This window comes from Pungitius pungitius, chromosome 2 (assembly GCF_949316345.1).
Source record: "Pungitius pungitius chromosome 2, fPunPun2.1, whole genome shotgun sequence".
Lineage (NCBI taxonomy): Eukaryota > Metazoa > Chordata > Actinopteri > Perciformes > Gasterosteidae > Pungitius > Pungitius pungitius.
In genome coordinates, this window is record NC_084901.1 from 32273846 (window position 1) to 32291311 (window position 17466).

Here is a 17466-nt window from a genome sequence, read left to right on the forward strand (position 1 = left end):
AAGCCTTCAGTGATATTTCTGATAAAAAGACTTGGACTCACAGGTTAGCTGAGGCACAGGGTTCCACCAGGGTCACAGTACAGTAAAACAAAATAAAACAAAAGTAGCATGGTTGGAAGAATACCTCCCACACAACCCAGAGTAACGCATTAAAAAGGCTCAAAAGGGCCCTAAATAATCACTCAATATGTACAAGCATTGAAATTGACTGCGGCAAACAACGTGTGATGGTTCCATCGTTACACTGCACAATGTACCTGCCGCTGCTGGGATACAGAGGTTCATAGGACAGCTAAGAGTGAGAAACAACTTTGTTCTACAGATGGCAAAACATGTATCAGATATCGATGTAAAAACATAAATGTCCATGATTAAAGCCGCAGGAGGATTGACAGCAAATAAATGTACCAACGCGTTTAACTTTGAAAGTATTTAAAAGGTTTCTGTTGTACACATGTGGGGATGTATTTGTTACTTTAATAGATTTATAGTTTAAATTAATCTTGCGAGGCAGCGTCTTCAAATGTTGTATTAGCATTGATGATGTACTGATCCGTCTAACATTGTTGGTTTAAAAAAAAAAATTGTTTCTCATCTCATTTAGCACAACTGATCATAATTGAATATTGAGAGTGCACTGAATGCAGTGCAGTCTACTTTTAAGTCAATGCAATCGTTTCCACCGTTGTCCCGTGTTCATTATACGAGTCAAAATGTTGTCTTGGGCTGCTTTCTGACAGTGGTACAGTAAAAGACAAATGGTCTCTAGTGTCTACTCCAACTGGTGTAGTGAGCTTGAAACTTGCGATGCTGAATGTAATATATGACGAGCACCAAATTGAACTGATTGGAATTCAGACCTTTAACAACCTTAAAATGTCTCAGATTTGTGATAAAAACATTTATTTCATTTAAGGTAATTGTTTACATACTACATACGTAAGCACATGGATGCAGTGGATTCAACAGACTCTTTTTCCATTTTTGCATCTCTCATTTAGTGAACATTGCAGTAATAGCAAACGGTACAGTTGGCCATGAGAATGATCCCTGGCTTGTCGGCCACAAGTTATGTTTCAGTCCTCTGAAATGGAAAATATGATTTGAACCAGGGTCCCTTGGCTTTGTCAGGAAGAGGGGAAAACAGGGAATGAGAGAAGGCTTCAGGGCAAATGAGGCTCTACTGAAAGAGTCTTTAGTTGTGAAGTATTTTTCTGGCACTCATCCAAGTTATTGAGCTCCATTGGAAGGAACCTTTTTGAGGCTGAAGTTGGACCAATTCACTGCTACCTTCTGGCGAGTTTGTTTTGCAGAATCAAGGCAAAACCTAGAAGGAACGGAGACGGACAAAAGAAAAGTGGAGGAGGAATGCACAGTTTTATTGACGCATCTATGGTAATCAATTCAAGTGTTTCCCTCAAAGGGTTTAAAAAAAAAAAAAGTACCGTAATGCACTGCAACCATTGACCTACCTTTTGAAGTATTCCACTTCCCGATCAATCTCATCCATTTCTGTTGGATCGACATCTTTAGGGAGAAAAACATCATCTAGGAATAACAAAGATCGAACATTAGTTACACATTCCAAGTTTACGGCCAGTTGAAATTTTGCACATGGTGTTAAAGCTAGTGTATTGTACCGATAGCACTGCCGGATTTTTCACCCTTGTTCTTGTTCTTCTTATTCTTCCCCTTGGCCTGCTGCTGCTGCTGCTGCCCATTCGCTGGAGTGGTGGAGTGAGCTTTGCCTTCCAAATCCTGCTCGGACCGACCTCCTCGCGTTTCTGTGTCACCTTTCCCCCTTTGTGCATTTGAGAGACCACCATTTGCTGCATGTTTAGACAACCGGCTGTCCTCGGCTTTCTTGGGCCCGTTCCTCTGGTTGTCTGCAGATTGCTGGGGCTGTTTGTTCCCAGCTTTTGAGCCGCTAGAAGACGTTTCTTTACCCTCATTGCTTTTCTGCGAGTCAGTCGCAGAGGCAGCTTTGGTTGGTTTGTTGGAATTTTGCTCTGACGCAGTTTGCTCCTGTCTTTGCTGCTGCTGCTTTTTATTCTTCTTTGACTTTGTACCACTGTTTCCAACCGGTGTGTTTTTGGGATCTGGGGAATCCTCATTTGATTTAGCTGTTGCTTGAGCTGGCACCTGTGGCAAACTGTCAGATCCAGATGAAGTGCATCTCTCTGGGGACCGAACCCGTATGAGCTTTGAGAGACTTGGGGTAGTGTGCAACCGCTGGATGTCCTTGGGTCCGGCACTTACCCCTGACGCCGTTGAAGTGGTGGTGGGGTTAGGGGAGGGCACTGCGGTAGTGTCCTCCCAGCCATTAACCAGGTCCAGGTGGCTCTTAAAGGTTCCCAGCGAAAGAGGGGCCAAGTCAAGGTCTATCTGCTGCAGGTCAGAGGAACCATTGAGATGCGACAGTAAATGGTTGCCCTCCAACGTGGCTGCCTTCTTTGGGAAGTCATTAACATCCAGATTGAGGTCGTACATGCTAAATGAGGCCCGGATTGAGTCTTTTATGGTGTTCTTAATCTCTTCGAGCCGACTGGTGAGGAAACTGTTGACGCGCTCGAGCTCCAGCTGGGGCCAGTCGAGCAACCGACTGGCTTCTGAACCGTCGGTGATGGGCTCGTCGTCGTCGGCAGGCTCGCATGAATCGGAGTGGGGGTCACTGCCTGCAGCACCTACGTCCTGCTGAGCTTTTTCCTGAAACAGAAAGGGTACAGGCTTGAGACACACACTCTCCCTCCAAATCGAAACTTTAATTAGTTCCTAACATCACATTATAAATCTATAAGGGCAAAGGACTTGAATAAAATATAAATGGCTCATTCTAAGGTAACAAAACAAGATGATTATACACAAATAAACACATTGTAATAATGAATATTAGATTTCTTCCCATAAATCCCTCAAAATGCACCAGACATTTCAAGTAATGCTGATGTAAATTAAATCTGTCCTACAGCTGGATCAATAAAAATCAAGCATCTCAAACGAGTTTCTTACAAGAAACGTGTGGCGCTGCTTGACTTCTGACAACAGAAGCCACTACTGTGGCTGGAAAGAGTTCCTAACCTTCTTTTTTTGTTTGTGCCGAGCTCGTTTGGCAGCCTTGGCACTGTTGACAGGTTTGGGTTCAGAACTATTAATAAAGTCCAGCAGCTCATTTACGTCCCGGTTGTCGATGGCACCGGACGGCGTCAGCTCGGAGTCTTGACGCGGAGGGAGCTCGTCTTTGCGGCGGGTCAGACGCGAGCGGAGCTTCTCTCGGATCTCTGCGTAGTTACGGCTGGTTGGTGCAGCTGGAGGCTGTGGCCAAAGCCAAATAGGCGACAGAATATTCTCCCGTTAGCTTTTCCTCAAAGTTGAACAAGTATCTAAAAGCAGAGGGAACTGTTGACTTAAAAAAGAGCAAACAAAGAGTACCGCGTTATGTCCGAAGAACTCGCAGTAGCAGCAGTCACAGTACTTCCCGTCCTTCTGGTTGGTGGAAGAGGACGCACAGGAGCTCCTCTCAGAGCTGCTGTCTTCATCCTCCCCCTCCTCCAGCTCAGGCGAGGGGTGGCACAGCGTCCCATTCGTCATTTTGTGGCCCTTACATGCTTGGTCCCTATGGAAACAAAACAAAAAAGGGCCAATGAACGTCAGAAGGAAGTAGCTTCAAATGAATACAGATGCAACTCCATTCTACAGCAAAGCAACTTCGACATTGTGACACTAACCTGCAGGCCCCAGCGGTCAGGTGGCCCACATTTGAAGTGGCCACTGTCCCCACACTGTGTCCATTGCATGGGTGGTTACAGCCCATGATGGACGTGCCCAGTTTGCTGTGTTGTGTGTTCACGGCGGGAATGTGGGAGTTTTTGCACGGGCTGGGCTTATGGACAGACGATGGGCTGTCTGGACTGGAAGAGCTGAGCTTGGCTGTGGGGCTGTGGAGGTTCGGCACCAGCGGGGAGAAGGGAGATTGGGCCGGCGCCGCGGTGCCGGACGAGGACGTTACGTGGCTGTGCTGACCAGAGTTCAGCTTTGGGGGCAGGAGAGAGGAATGCTGAGAAGACAGGCCAGTGGGACTGTTTGGGGGTACCGACAAGTCTGTGTGTTGATGGTGGTCACTGGGGTGAAAGGCTTCACCTGGGTAATGCAAGACATGAAAGTAGGGATTTAAAAATCACATAGTACTTGTGTAAGTTCAGGGGATATCTGAACTTTGCCAGGTAGCAGTTTACTTTAATATATTGCAAAGTACCCCCTAAAATCTGCACAGTTTGTTCAGCCCCAATTACGCAGTCCTCACAGTGCGTATACAGAGTATACATCACGCAACACAACGCGATTGTTTCCACCTCCCCGACACGCCAATTCGAATATGGTTTCAATGACGGTTCATAAAATTAAATAAAAGTGAAAAAGTACATAATTATGTACGCGAGTAGGTAAAACTTGTTAATACGCCCGTCAGATATATTATTAAATTATAATTTAAAAGTTTCACCGGTGGATTCTGATATCATGAACCCTAATGAATCCCACGAGTGACAGGAAAGGTTACCTGGCGGCGTTGGTCGGCGGCACATGGTCTTGAAGTGCTTGGGAGTGCTCTTACAAAGGTCTGCTGAGGTAGACATGGGGCTCCCAGATGAAGATCCACTGGAACTTTGGGATGACGGGTGACTGTAGGGACAGACTTTCGTCCCCGACGTTTTTGCCGATTTCCCAGGCGCTTCATGAAGTCCTCTCTTCTCATGACAGGCTGATCCTGCCGTTATACCTGAAGATTTAAGTGGTCGTGGTGAGGATCTCAGACAATGATTCAAACAAAGCCATTTACCCCCCACAAACTTTATGGACATTTAACGACGCGGCTGAAGATTGTTCAATGGTCATCATTTGTCACCGTTTAGAGAAAAGACCAGCAACGAATGACATTTTAAACACAAACGCTTAATACCCCTTAATGCTAACCAAAATAAATAGCAGAAGGAAATTATTTGAAATATTACAATACTATAAATACTCAGGTAAAATTGCCAACATGTAAGCCTGCTTTCACTCACTGGGGCAACATGATCAATTAGACTATTTGGTAAACTAGGAATAAAGCCTCTCGAAAGGGATTTGACAAGAGTCAAGAAACAGGCAGAAAGCAGATAACAGCAAAGATCGCAGCTGTTTGTCGTGCCCTGCTTAACCATTACATGAACACATGATTTTCCCCAGGCCATGTTCATTTCTCCCGTTAAGGCACCTCTCTCAGGTGTCTCCGTTATGGCGAGAAAATGTTACAGGTCGGTAGTGCACCTGAGCTTCCTAGTCCCATTACACCACTGAAGTATCAAATGAGAAATTGATAAATGTGATAACTGCATGGTCTCACTATTGGTTGATACACTTGCCGAGCCCTGATTTGAACCAAACTTGCATCCATGTCACGTAATCAAAACCTGTGCCGTTTAGAGCAATTCATGTCGTTGTCATTAAATGCTTTCTGGAGCTGTGAGGACACACCTTGTTGCGAGTGTGAAGAAGTGTTGTGGCTGCAGTGTTCCCCTCCGTTGGTGTGGGCAGAGTTCCAGAGACCTGACAGCTTGTGGGCTGACAGGAAGGAACTCGGGTCCCAATCCACAGTACTTTGCTCCGGGTAACCGTTCCCACAGCTCTGAGACTTACAGGAGGAAGAGTGTGACAATGGTACCTGAATTGAACATGAAACAATAAATGGTTAATCACAGAGCGGTCTTCATAAGCTTACATTTGGAAGAAGTGATAACAAGTACCTATCAGTATCAGCTGGTAATAACATTGATGTGAGGGACAAGTACTAAAAATTCATATCCCGGTATTTTTTTTCAGAGTAAACACATTGAGTCATTCACTCCGTAAAGGCCACCTGAACACCAGCGACTCAATAAACTCGCAATACATTGTTTTCTGATCTACTTTACGCCGGATTTTTAAAAACCTTTAAAAAAAAAAAAGCTCCAAACAGCACACTGCTCCTCTCTTGGGCACAAGTTATGCCTCCGGCATCGCTCTGTTATGGTTTTTTAATGTAGTTTCTTCTTATTGTGAGAGCGGGCAAGCCGTACACAACATGCAGTTCGGCGGTGTCATTTTGTAAAGGTCAATCAATTATTTGTGTCACAAACTCTTCTGACGTGGTATTTCAACCTGATACAGAGCGTTTGTTGTGGAATATTAATTGTTGTTAGAAAGTTAAAATCATGACGCCATCTCAGTACACTCAAGAGAAGTAACTCCCACCGGTGCGCCCTCGGCTGTGAGTGGTTAACAATATATTTTGCAATATATAAAATCTATTTGAAACCGTTATACCACCCCACTAAATATGAAGCAACACCCGAGACGGCAAATACCAAATATATTTCTTCTGAAAAGCGAAAAATTAGACTACATGTTTGAACTCATTGAATCCCACAAAACATCTGACAGATTCATTCAGTGAGTTCAATGCAATGCCTTGTATGAATGAAGATGAGATTAGCGCAGTTGGCAGAGACCAACACAGTTTAACGAAAAAAGTAGTTAAAAGAAAACGTATGACCCAAATCACTCCCCCTTTATTTACCGGCGTGGGTTGCTCCTGGGTGCTCCGCCTCTCCTCCTCCTCCACACTCTTGCAGCAGCTCTGACAAATCCACAGAGGCACCTCACCCAGCAGAGACTGAGACAGCGAGGGCACTGCATCAGCGAGCTTACGCCCCGGCGCCTCCCGCAATAAGGCCTGGGAGAGCGCGGGCACGGCATCGGCCAGCTTGGTCCCATTCCCACCAGGGAGTCCGTTGGCCGAGCCTGCTCCCCAGTCCTTAAACTCTCGGTGGCACAGGAGGCAGCAGGTGTGCATGGGCTATGTGGACAAAGAGATGAACCAAGCAATAGGCTGTGATTACCAGCTAAACGCTAGTGAAAAATAAAGGCTCTAAAAAGGTCAGAATATATTCTACCACATTTGACGACGAACCATAGCGAGCAATCACACAACCAACCCATCCTACAACACCTTTCTAAAAGAGTGGTGGGTCATAGATGGATAGACATTTCCTTTTTTAAATGCATAATTAAATGGTAAAGGGAAACTTTGCAGTACCCTTTTGAGATAATAATGTTATTTAAAAAAAAAAATCTGCCTTAACATGTGGTATACAATGCATTTACTCATTTAGTCATCAGGTTAGTTGGCTGAGGATGATGTGACATTGGTCCAGCCTGCAGCACCATCTTCTCTTTCAAAGGTTGCCTTTAAGTAGTTTAACGTCACTGACTTATCTAACGTTAGCTAGGCATCACTGGCTGAGAACTGCACGCTTTACAACTTGTGGCTGCTGTCAAACTCCGGCGAAATAGTGCATTACGGCAACGAATAGGAAGATGAACGATGTAAAAGAGTCGAATAAAGAACTCCAGCCATGTCTTCAAGTGAGCTAGCCTTTTTATTTACCCGTCAGCTAACTAACGTTAGCTTATTAGCTAGCTAGCAGCTGTTTAGCCCCTGTGGGCTTAGTGGTTCCTGTGGATGGGTTCAAGTGTGGGCAGTAATAAGCACGCTTGGTAGCCCGGCTAGCCCCCTGGTTTAGGCTAGCTGGGTCGATAGGGGAGTGTTAACGTTTAAAAAAAATGGGACGACCCGTCCGAGGCACAATGTCACCTGCCTGGCAGCAGAGATGGGCTGCAATGCTAGCCACACCGCCTCAACGCTGCCTGACGGGGGGACCAGTCTGCTCGCTAAGTTCTAGGTGTTATTTATACAATTACACATAAACTCAATATCCGGGACTGCTACGTGGAGATTAAAATAGCTTTTCCGAGCAGCAAGCGGGTGCATAAAACTTCACCTCTGCAGGATCTGACGACATGCAATAAAAGCACAATGGAGGATGCTTGGATTAGCAGAGGGCTGCTAGCTCAGGGGCTAGCTCGGTTCGGTTTTTTTTTTTTTACGCAAAGCGATTGGCTCGCCGCTAGCTAACATACCTGGTTCGCCCTGGTTGTAGCCAACCTATCCAGCCCAGCATCTCCGCCGCCGCCGTCAGCTGCATCGCCGGGAGAGCCTGGGCTCTTCGGTACGGTCTGCTGTCCGGGCGCAAGCTCCTTCTGAGCGACTCCTTGCTGCTTGCTTTTCTTCCTCGCCATTACTGCGGTGGTTAAAACACGCTTTGGCCAAGTTTGCACCAGTTTCGATGATTTGTAGAGCACACTTTCGTTTCTTTCTCGGTCCTCAAAATGTTCTCTCTACCTCCTCCAGTCAAGACAACAGTCAATATGGCGGAGGACTGGCACACTCGGGAGTTCATAGGTTAAAGATACTGCTGGCAGAGCGGCTTCAGTCCCACTCGTGGAATACAACTGGAACCTGAATTAGACGGTGAAGCCAGACGCCGCCATGTTGAGTAAGGGCAACCCTCCGCTCCTACTTTCTTCACCGTGTGGAAAGACAATTAAACACATACTTCCGTCTGGACTGACTCACCAAACGGACTGCTTGACAGGGCAATGTTGGTTGGTAGATGATAGCGAATAGCAAGTGCTACTTAAATATGCATATATCTGTAGTAGAATTCCATCCTGATTTATGTGCACGTCTATATTTGAAAAAGTAAATATTATCAAAAGAAAATACCGCTGTCATTAAAGTAACTTCCATAAATGTTTCATATATATGTTCGGCCATTTTAAGAGGTGGAGAGTTTGATCAAACATAAATTTAACAATACAATGGAACTTCATGCAACTAGCTGAGAGCACGTGCATATACGAGTAGCTAGTATACTTTTGGATTTGCATATTATAGGGAAATTATGTGTCTTAGAGAATGTCAATGCCTAGTTTAGCATAAATGTTTGAAACATTATGGTGCGTTGAAAGGAAATGGGATGAGGGCTTGATAATGACGTCTTACATTATCTGTGATGCCTTCAGATACTTGCAAGAATATACTACAATCGTAGCCCAAATTTACCACAAGGACCAACCCATGGCCACATTATGATAGCAGATTAAATGGATACATCTTTTAATGTGTAAGGTTTCCATTGTGAGTGCTTTTATCATTATGTTAAACACAATTTGCAATTTCTTAAATCTCTTACGTGCAACATTCATTGTCAAGCCAAATAAGCTCTCTTGTTACGTTTGTCAATACAAAGCCAACATAGTTCAATACTTTAGAGTGGCCCTTTTAGTATTCAAATAGGAAAAAAAATAGCTCCTGCTCCTACATGATTGTAAAAGTAGCTGAAATTTCCGATTCTGCGCAGAATACGCGAACGCAGCGCGGGTTCAGGAGGCAGCACAGTCTCAGCTTCATCCACTCCAGGCTGCTGCCGCTCAAACCACAATAGGTCGTTAACCCGCGGTTGTTTTTATTTCAACAAACAGAACAATAATGGACGGGAATATTTGCAACATCCAGGTGCTTCTACGGGCTGCTGAGTTTCTGGAGAGAAGAGAGCGAGGTAAGCGTTTTGTGATAAACTGTCAGTGTCAATGGGAGAGAGAGGAAGTTGGTTATTATTGAAACAAAACATTACATAATGAAGCTACCGTTTGCACAAAAGCAACATTATGCACAATGCTATGCAAATGGTAGATCAATCGCCCAATATTCTCGCTGGGATTTCATTTTAGCCGATCCTTCCCATCTGACTCAGTGACCTACATTATCGGTCCCATCTTTGTACTCAAAGGCGCCAATCTCGTGACATTTGAATACTGAGTCGGAGCGGCAGTAAAGGCTCATCGCGGCGAGTCAAAGTGAGACGGGCCAAGCCTTCAGCCCGAACCCCCCCCCCCCTTTCATTCATCGTTAACAAACTGCAGACATTTCATTGTGTATTTGCGATCGCGAAGCTGCAGATCACTTTTATACCAGTGAATAGGTGGCGAGATGGCGCCAAAAACCAAACGCCCAGCTGATGATGTTGATGACAGCCCTCCGTCGCTTTTGTTCTCGTTTCAATTCAGCAACACATAATAGATCGGGCCATGAAAATAATTTCCTTGCATAAGGGTTCACTAAGGATAATAAATGCGGGCACCTTTTCTATTTAACGTTAGATTTCACACACTTTTTTTGTCTTACACTGCTGCGATGCATTTTTTTTTCAACAGAGGCGGAACATGGATACGCTTCAGTGCAGCCTCTCAGTCCAGATCACTCCGACAAGAGGAGCAAACAGAAGAGCAAAAAGACTTCTTCTGGGGGCAATAGGTGAATACACTGCAACCGTACACCGTGGGGTGTGTTTTTTTTCACATGAATACTTCCACTCTGTCATTGCTGCGAGTTATTGCTATATGCATGTTTACATCTTTACAGCTAAAACATGTCGTTTCTTTTTATGAATGCAGGTCGGTTCACAACGAGCTGGAAAAAAACAGGTAATTCATGCTTTTGAGCACTCGTCACAAACACAGCGGTTGTCACTTGGGTTTGGGTTAACATGGACTGCTGTGGCTTGTTGTTCTCTGCAGACGCGCACAGCTGAGGGAGTGCCTGGAGCAGCTCAAGAAGCAAGTCCCTCTGACATCTGACTCGATGAGGAACACCACGCTCAACCTGCTGAGACGAGCCCAGCTCCACATCAAGGTAGGCCAAAAGGCCGAGTCCAGAGCGCTGCGCTGGACAGTTATTGTCCAGTTATTGTTCCCCCCCCCCCATCGCCTCGTCTCATTTGGTCCGCCGCTCACTCGCCGCGTCTCTGTGCTTCCTCGCCTCAGAAGCTGAAGGAGCAGGACCAGCGCGCCGAGCAGCTGAAGAGCCGCCTGCGCTGGGAGCAGAGAGAGCTGCGGGTTCGTCTGGAGCAGCTGCAGAGGGGCACGGAAAGGATGAGGAACGACAGCCACGGGTCCACCATGTCGTCCGAGAGGTCGGACTCCGACAGAGGTACGTCCTCAAGGAGGCCACGGGGGGGGGGGGTTTGCGCGATGATTCCTAGTTGCGCTTTATATCTTAGAGGATGATAATAGGTCATGTTTTAGTAGGATTTGTTTGGATTGTCTCACATTCTAAACTGGCTGTACACAAAATGAGAGATGACACACATTTTGGTAACTAAAGCATTAATGTAGACCTCTCATTGATAGGAGTTTAGGATCTCAAAAGTACACCTCTGGTTGTTATTTTCTGAGATGAACTACAGATTGGCAACAATTAAGTACCTTTTATCAACATTCAGGGGCGTTTACGTTGAGGCAATAAGATTTCCCAAACTGTAGTCTAGATAAAGGATTTAACAGTGAGATAACATCAATGATATTCCAAAGATCATTGTATGATTTCACATCCCATGTCAGAAACATCAATATGAGAAAAAAAATATCCTGCAATCACACCATCGTATGACCCAGCGTTAGTATGTTCAATGAGCCGAGTGACGTTTCCACCCACTAACGGATTTGATCTCTGGTCGGTCCCCTCACAGAGGATGTGGAGGTCGACGTGGAAAGCGTCGTGTTCGACTGCCTGGACTCGGACGGACTGAGCATCACGCACACCGGTGCAGACCACTGTTACTCCAGCGCGGACAAAGCCTGGCTATGACAGCGGAAAGCATACGGTAACTCGTGTCATGTGACCGGGTGGACGTGAAGAGGAGCAAAACATTCCAAAACACCAGACGCCGCAGGGGGAGTAGACTAAAACGCCAATCTCACTGTACAACTGAACAGTGTTTTGTTTTTTTACAGCAGTAACTTAATATTATCTTTTAAAAAATGAACAATGACGTTATAAATGAGCTGTTTTCATTTGCACTGAATAGCAGTTAATGGGCTGGGATGGATGTACCATGTTGTACACGTATGTATTTCCAGCCATTAACGTCAGTTTACTTCCCACGAACGACTCTTTTTGCTTCAACTGCTTTCTTGAAATCCAAATAAGGGCCTTCTGATACAAACCTCTTAACTTATTCTTTACTACAGTATGTATGTCTATACTGAATTCTGCCTTAAATAAGATTTTATTTGGTATCCCATACTACTTTTCTTTTTAGCACTACGTTCATATTTTAGCAATGTCATGTGTAGCATGCACTTAAACATTCACCTGTGCTATTATTGTCTTATTATTATTATCATGTAAGTTAGACCGTCATGTCTTGTTCTTCTGTAGCACAAAGCCACCATACATTACACTTGTTTGGTCTCAAAACAATTGCAAATGTATCTAAATGAAAACCGAACACAAAAGAACGGGTCATGTTTGCACATTTGTATCCGGCAATTAAGTAAAATTTGGCAAATACTAATCTAGTGTATTTGTACAGAATTCAGTCTGATCAAGTGGAAGAATTTTAATGCCTGTATTTAAAGATGATTTGTGAGCGCGTGTGGGGAGAGTACAATGACAGTTTTATTCACTGCTTAAATGAACTGATCTGCTTCTTAGAGGTGTGCACTATTACAACTACACGTCATCGCTTGTGCATTTTTCACATCAATTATGCACCACAGTCTGACAGTGTATGTCAACTTGTTATTATGCAACTTACGCTGTATCACAAGTTTGTTTCATATCTATTGCTAAATATTTAACAACAGAAGGTGCTTTTCCCCTTCACTCCTGTATGCAATATGCCTTATTACCTTTTAATACTATGTATGCATTCATCTGTCCTCCGCCCAGTAAAATAATGTAGCATTTTTGTACTGTGTGAATGTTTTTCTATTAAATAAATATTTTGTATATTTATGTGCCATTCCCAAATCATTTTACCAGGCCTATTGATTCACACGTATACACCTGCTTTGCCTGAGCCAATAAGACAGTAATGGCCGTCTTTGACCCATCTTCACTGGTGTCCTTTTCCTGTTGGATTTCAGCAGGAAGTGTTAAAAGGTGAATGTGGTTGGGTATTTAGGAACCGCGCCCTTTTGATAGTCATCTAGCTACCCCAGGTCAGGTGACTTTACAGAGACACCACTACACAATTATTACAGGAAATGCTCATTTATTAACAAGATATTAAATCACTTAATTAAGAGCACATTGTTGCATGTGTTGTGTAATCACATCTACGCTGAATGTAAAATACAAAGAATTATTTTGGCCTTTGTATACATATTTTCAATTCAGGTAATGACCATTGCAAGCAGCTATTATTATCAATAGTGCACAGTGTGTACCAATCTTCAGTCAATGCACTTCAACTTGAAGCAATCAGTCTTGGTAGGAGGCTTAAGGTGTGGTTGAACTGAACTAAAAGACAAAATGTTTGTGGTTAAACAGTCAACTTCAGTAAATCAACCATGAATCTGCATGAATCAGATATTACGTAAAAAGCTAATCTGAGCATCTAAATTAGAAGCTTTTGGTAATTTAAAAAAATAAGATGGCATACGGGAGAGAACAGAGAAAAAGTAAACGTTGATGGGCACAGATGTTGAGCAAAGGTCTGAGAGGTGGTATCATTCTTGTTTTTGTCAATACTTTATGGCACCTCGAGCCATGTTCTACCATTCTTTTAAGATCACCATCGATGGGTACTACGGAGATGATCTGGGATCAAATGTAGGGTTGTAACGGTATTAGATTTTCCCGGTGCAGTAACCTTCTTAGAAAATATCACGGAATTATAACTATTATTGTTAATATCAGCTACAATGACCCTTAAAGGAAGAAAATAACAGAATTGTAATTAATGAACATAACTAGAAACCTGATCACTCATAGCATGTTAGTTTACAAATTATTCATTAAAAAAACAAATGCTGTAAGCCTGTAAAATAACATCCTATGATTATTCACAATAAACGTCCTTTACAGGTGCACTGCGGTCTGTCCCTTTAAAACTCACAAACTCTGCCTTATGTCCGTTTTTTTCAATACCGTAGAAAAGCAAATGTACATGGTACTTCGATCCTTGTACCGCACTTCACCGTTACAACCCGAGTGAAAGGTAGAACATATTCGAGGAGGCTGGAAACAGCCGCTTGAGCCCAGCTCAGGCCTCCTTTAGTCCAGCCAACCACTTCAGTACGCTGCTTCCTCGCTACGGGATCCGTTCATCCAAATCACGAGGTTAAGAGGGTAAAGACAAATCGGCGCCATAGTCGAGGATCTGTACAGCTGATCACACAAATTGTTTCTTCTGGGCCTGTGAGGCGAGGTCTTTGGCTTTCTCCTTAGCTGCCAGCGCTGTCTCTCTAGCTCGCTCCGTAGCGGTTTCTGCTAAGGTTCTTGATGGAGTTTCACCTGGAAAGGATGTAGCACTTTAATTACATTATTGGTCTGTGCAGTGTTTCCCCTAACAAATAATCTTTGTTGTAAACCTCAATACATAGAAGCTAAATATGTGGACCATTTGTCCACTGTGTACTTCATGAACATAAGAGCCTAGCTAGCATCACAGCGGATACAGGCGTTTCCAATAAAAGAAACAATGTCCTCTTTATTGATGTAAGGCACAAATGACTGATATTAATATTGACAGTTTACCTTGCATTTTGGAAAGGACGTATTCAAAGCCTTTCATGGTCTTTGTAACACTGGTCTTGAATCTTGCAAGACCAAATTCCTGGAGATGGAGAAGTCACAAAGTCAGCTAAAATAAAAGACCACTCGGATTCTGTCAAGACATTATTCAGCATCGTCATAGGTCATTGCAGACAACTGCTCTACAGCTGCATCTTAACACTGTGTATTATGTTACCAATTACCGAACGATAAATAGGTGTGAGGCCCCCTGAGCGGATACGTAGCGCACCACTTCCCCCTGCTGACCTGAATGGCTCTGGAGAGCCCATAGATGTTGGAAGAGATCCAAGCTTCTCTTCTTATCTCGGTCCAGCCGCCGTTGTCGGGGTTGATCTGGTACTCACACCGCTCTTCCACGGACTGTGACACAGGGGGCAAAAAACAAACAGAAGCACCATGAGGCTGTGTCGTTTCTTTGTGCGATGGCGAGTCCCCGTGGAAGCCAACGTTTTGGTACCATGAGGCGAACGTGGCTGATGTTCCACGTGAGCGTGGTCATGGTCTTTTTCAGAGGGTCCACAATAGAGTCCTCAATGATGTATGCCGAGCTGGCCATGTGCTTTGGAAGGTACCGCTCCATCCAGCGAGGCGCTCGGCTCGTTTTGGTCAACAGTCGTCTGGATTTGAGGCAGTTGGTTGGAGTAACCTCCCGGAAAATGATGTCCTCAGTTAAAACATGGTTGCTGTGGGAGCAATGCAAGCGATGGATTAGGATGTGTATAATTAAGAAAATCACATTGCACTTTCATGACGCTCCATGGTACATCTTCACTTACATTGTTATGTCCAGACAACCTTCAAAAACGGCATTAAAAATACTCAAGAAACCTATTCATTAGATCTTATTTATAAAAGGAATCAATAATCAAACATTTGATATTTATTTTCTGTTACTGATTTTTTTCTCAGCTACAACTAATAATTATTTTCAGTCAATCAGGTGATTATTTCCTTAATTCACTATTAACCATTTGTTAAAAATTGTCATTAGTGGTAAGAAATGCAGTAATCCCAATGAAGTATTTTTTGTTTGATCTGACCAACAGTCGAAAGGTTATGCAATTTATAATTTTCCATCCATCTAACGATCATATCACAAACAAATAAGTAGTTTCACTACCGAAGTATAAGCAGCAGTGAGTGTTAAACAGAACAATGACTCATCAAGTGAGAGAGTGATGTTGTTGGGGTTATTTTAACCACACGGAGCATCGTACTTGATCAGCTAACCATATCTTTTATATGCAAAATTGCATACAACAAACAGCTGGGCTGAGTAAAAAACAATTATAGAAGTAAAATACTTCAAGACTAAACCAACTGCTGCAACTTTTCCACCACTGTTTACCTTCATCAGGAAGTAACTACTGAGAAATCTTGCCAACTAAAACTGGAATGCGGACCATGACGACATCCGGAGGCCTACCTGTGTTGATATGAGGTTAGCACTCGACTCACCTGTAAGGGTTGGGGTAGCGTTGCCAGAAAGCGATGCACACTTGGTCCCAGCTGCTTCGGAGCAAACCGGCGCAGCAGAAATACTTCACCATTGTTCCCCTGCGTGTCCTCCGGCAGCGACCTGATAAGACACAGGACGAAACGCGGACCGGGGGCTTTGTTACTCAAAACGGTCCACGCTGGACGAATTACATTCTGATGCATTTACCCAACAAAGACTGTTACTCGGTAAAAACACGCGAGCCGTCAAAAGACACAGCGCCTTGACCGAGCTCCTCAGCAAAAAGCCAGCTAGCTAGCTAGCGTTTAGCAGTTAACGTTATGACAGCTGTCATGTAGCGTTAGCTAACGCTCATTCTTCTGGAAGAACAGATAACGTAACTTACAGAGTGAATGATTAACGTTACATGTTTAACGTCTAACGACATATAAAAACGCCCCTTTCACGTTTGTCACGTCCGCACTCCCGTGCTACCTGCACCGTTAGCATCGTGAGCTAGCCTAGCATGGAGCGAGACCCGTGTTTTTAAATGAATGGCACCGTTTGCCCCGGTCACCCGTCGGACCGACTTTCAATAACCGTATTGCGGCGCTCATTTCAAGGGGCGAAGGTGGGTGGCTACCTGTGTGGCGACAGCAGTCAAAAGATTAGTATTTTCATATTCTATCCCGGTGAGGATGAACGTCCGCCGTTCAGCCACCCGTCGGATCGTGTCCAACGTGACTTAAAAGGGAAGGTCAAAAACATCGACACTTCCGGTACCAGGTGCGAATGTGATGCATGTTGAACACTAGAGGGCAGCAGGTGACGGTGCAACGTGCAATTCTGCATGCGGCCGTATGCTTCTTTACGCAGGAATAATTTAGATTTAAGATGCGGGGGGCTCATGTTATGTAGTGTTGTCAAAACACCGGAAAAGGGCATCTGTAAAGCTCCTCCAATCTACGTTCAAATTAAATATAAAAAAAAAAAAAAAAAAAGAAAAAAGATATATATATATATATATATTATTGTTATGCTGACTGTCCCCTTTAGCAGGTCATACTTCAAGAGTCTCTTATGCATAATGTCATCCCTAAAAAAGTCCGCAGCAAAAATCCTCAAACATTAACTCTAACGCCAAGAGGGTTTAATGTCAACGGCCTGGGCTCGGTATATGTCTACTGGTAGCCCCGAAAGAGGCTTAGAGTTTCTGTAATAATCTGCACTGCAGAAAGGAATATAGTCTAAACCAGGAGATTAGTCATATTGGTGTCAGGTTCCTGTCGTGCTAAACCGAAGTGTATTATCTCGGGTGTAAAATGAATCACACTGCATGGGCAACATTTGTCTCGTTGTTGATGAAATGCTTTACTGGTTGTTATTTTGACCCAGTGGTTATTTTTTTATTCCTCGATATGAAGTCTGAATGTTTATGTGGGGATGATTTTCCTCAATTTTGTGAGAAATTATTATGTTCCCAATGTCCAGACTTTTTTTTATAATCTATGAATGGATTTCCAGCCTT

General features: G+C 43.9%; 3 protein-coding genes across 4 annotated transcripts; 1 reads left to right on the plus strand and 2 right to left on the minus strand.

The window, feature by feature from the left end:
* Positions 1 to 886: 886 nt before the first annotated feature.
* Positions 887 to 8154, minus strand: fam193b (family with sequence similarity 193 member B). Its single transcript, XM_037462279.2, has 10 exons — positions 7996 to 8154; positions 6593 to 6871; positions 5512 to 5698; positions 4556 to 4774; positions 3726 to 4137; positions 3430 to 3613; positions 3079 to 3312; positions 1641 to 2706; positions 1473 to 1548; positions 887 to 1327 (listed from the first exon to the last, which is right to left on the minus strand). Exons 1-10 carry the CDS (start codon positions 8152 to 8154, stop codon positions 1231 to 1233), a joined length of 2913 nt encoding a protein of 970 aa, XP_037318176.1. The 3' UTR covers positions 887 to 1230.
* Positions 8155 to 8314: 160 nt separating this feature from the next.
* On the plus strand, positions 8315 to 12669 carry mxd3 (MAX dimerization protein 3). 2 transcript variants are annotated; one of them, XM_037462301.2, is made up of 7 exons: positions 8315 to 8411; positions 9279 to 9476; positions 10132 to 10231; positions 10372 to 10401; positions 10495 to 10609; positions 10741 to 10906; positions 11445 to 12669. In XM_037462301.2, exons 2-7 carry the CDS (start codon positions 9407 to 9409, stop codon positions 11561 to 11563), a joined length of 600 nt encoding a protein of 199 aa, XP_037318198.2. In that variant the 5' UTR covers positions 8315 to 8411; positions 9279 to 9406; the 3' UTR covers positions 11564 to 12669. The 2 variants fall into 2 exon arrangements, with proteins under 2 accessions (XP_037318198.2, XP_037318199.2); XM_037462302.2 differs by having other exon boundaries at positions 8405 to 8516.
* A 280-nt stretch (positions 12670 to 12949) lies between these two features.
* prelid1a (PRELI domain containing 1a) lies at positions 12950 to 16731 on the minus strand. Its single transcript, XM_037462306.2, has 6 exons — positions 16582 to 16731; positions 15959 to 16079; positions 14958 to 15183; positions 14747 to 14860; positions 14462 to 14540; positions 12950 to 14218 (listed from the first exon to the last, which is right to left on the minus strand). The coding sequence occupies exons 2-6, from the start codon at positions 16048 to 16050 to the stop codon at positions 14097 to 14099; spliced, it is 633 nt and encodes a 210-aa protein (XP_037318203.2). The 5' UTR covers positions 16051 to 16079; positions 16582 to 16731; the 3' UTR covers positions 12950 to 14096.
* Between the last annotated feature and the right edge of the window lie 735 nt (positions 16732 to 17466).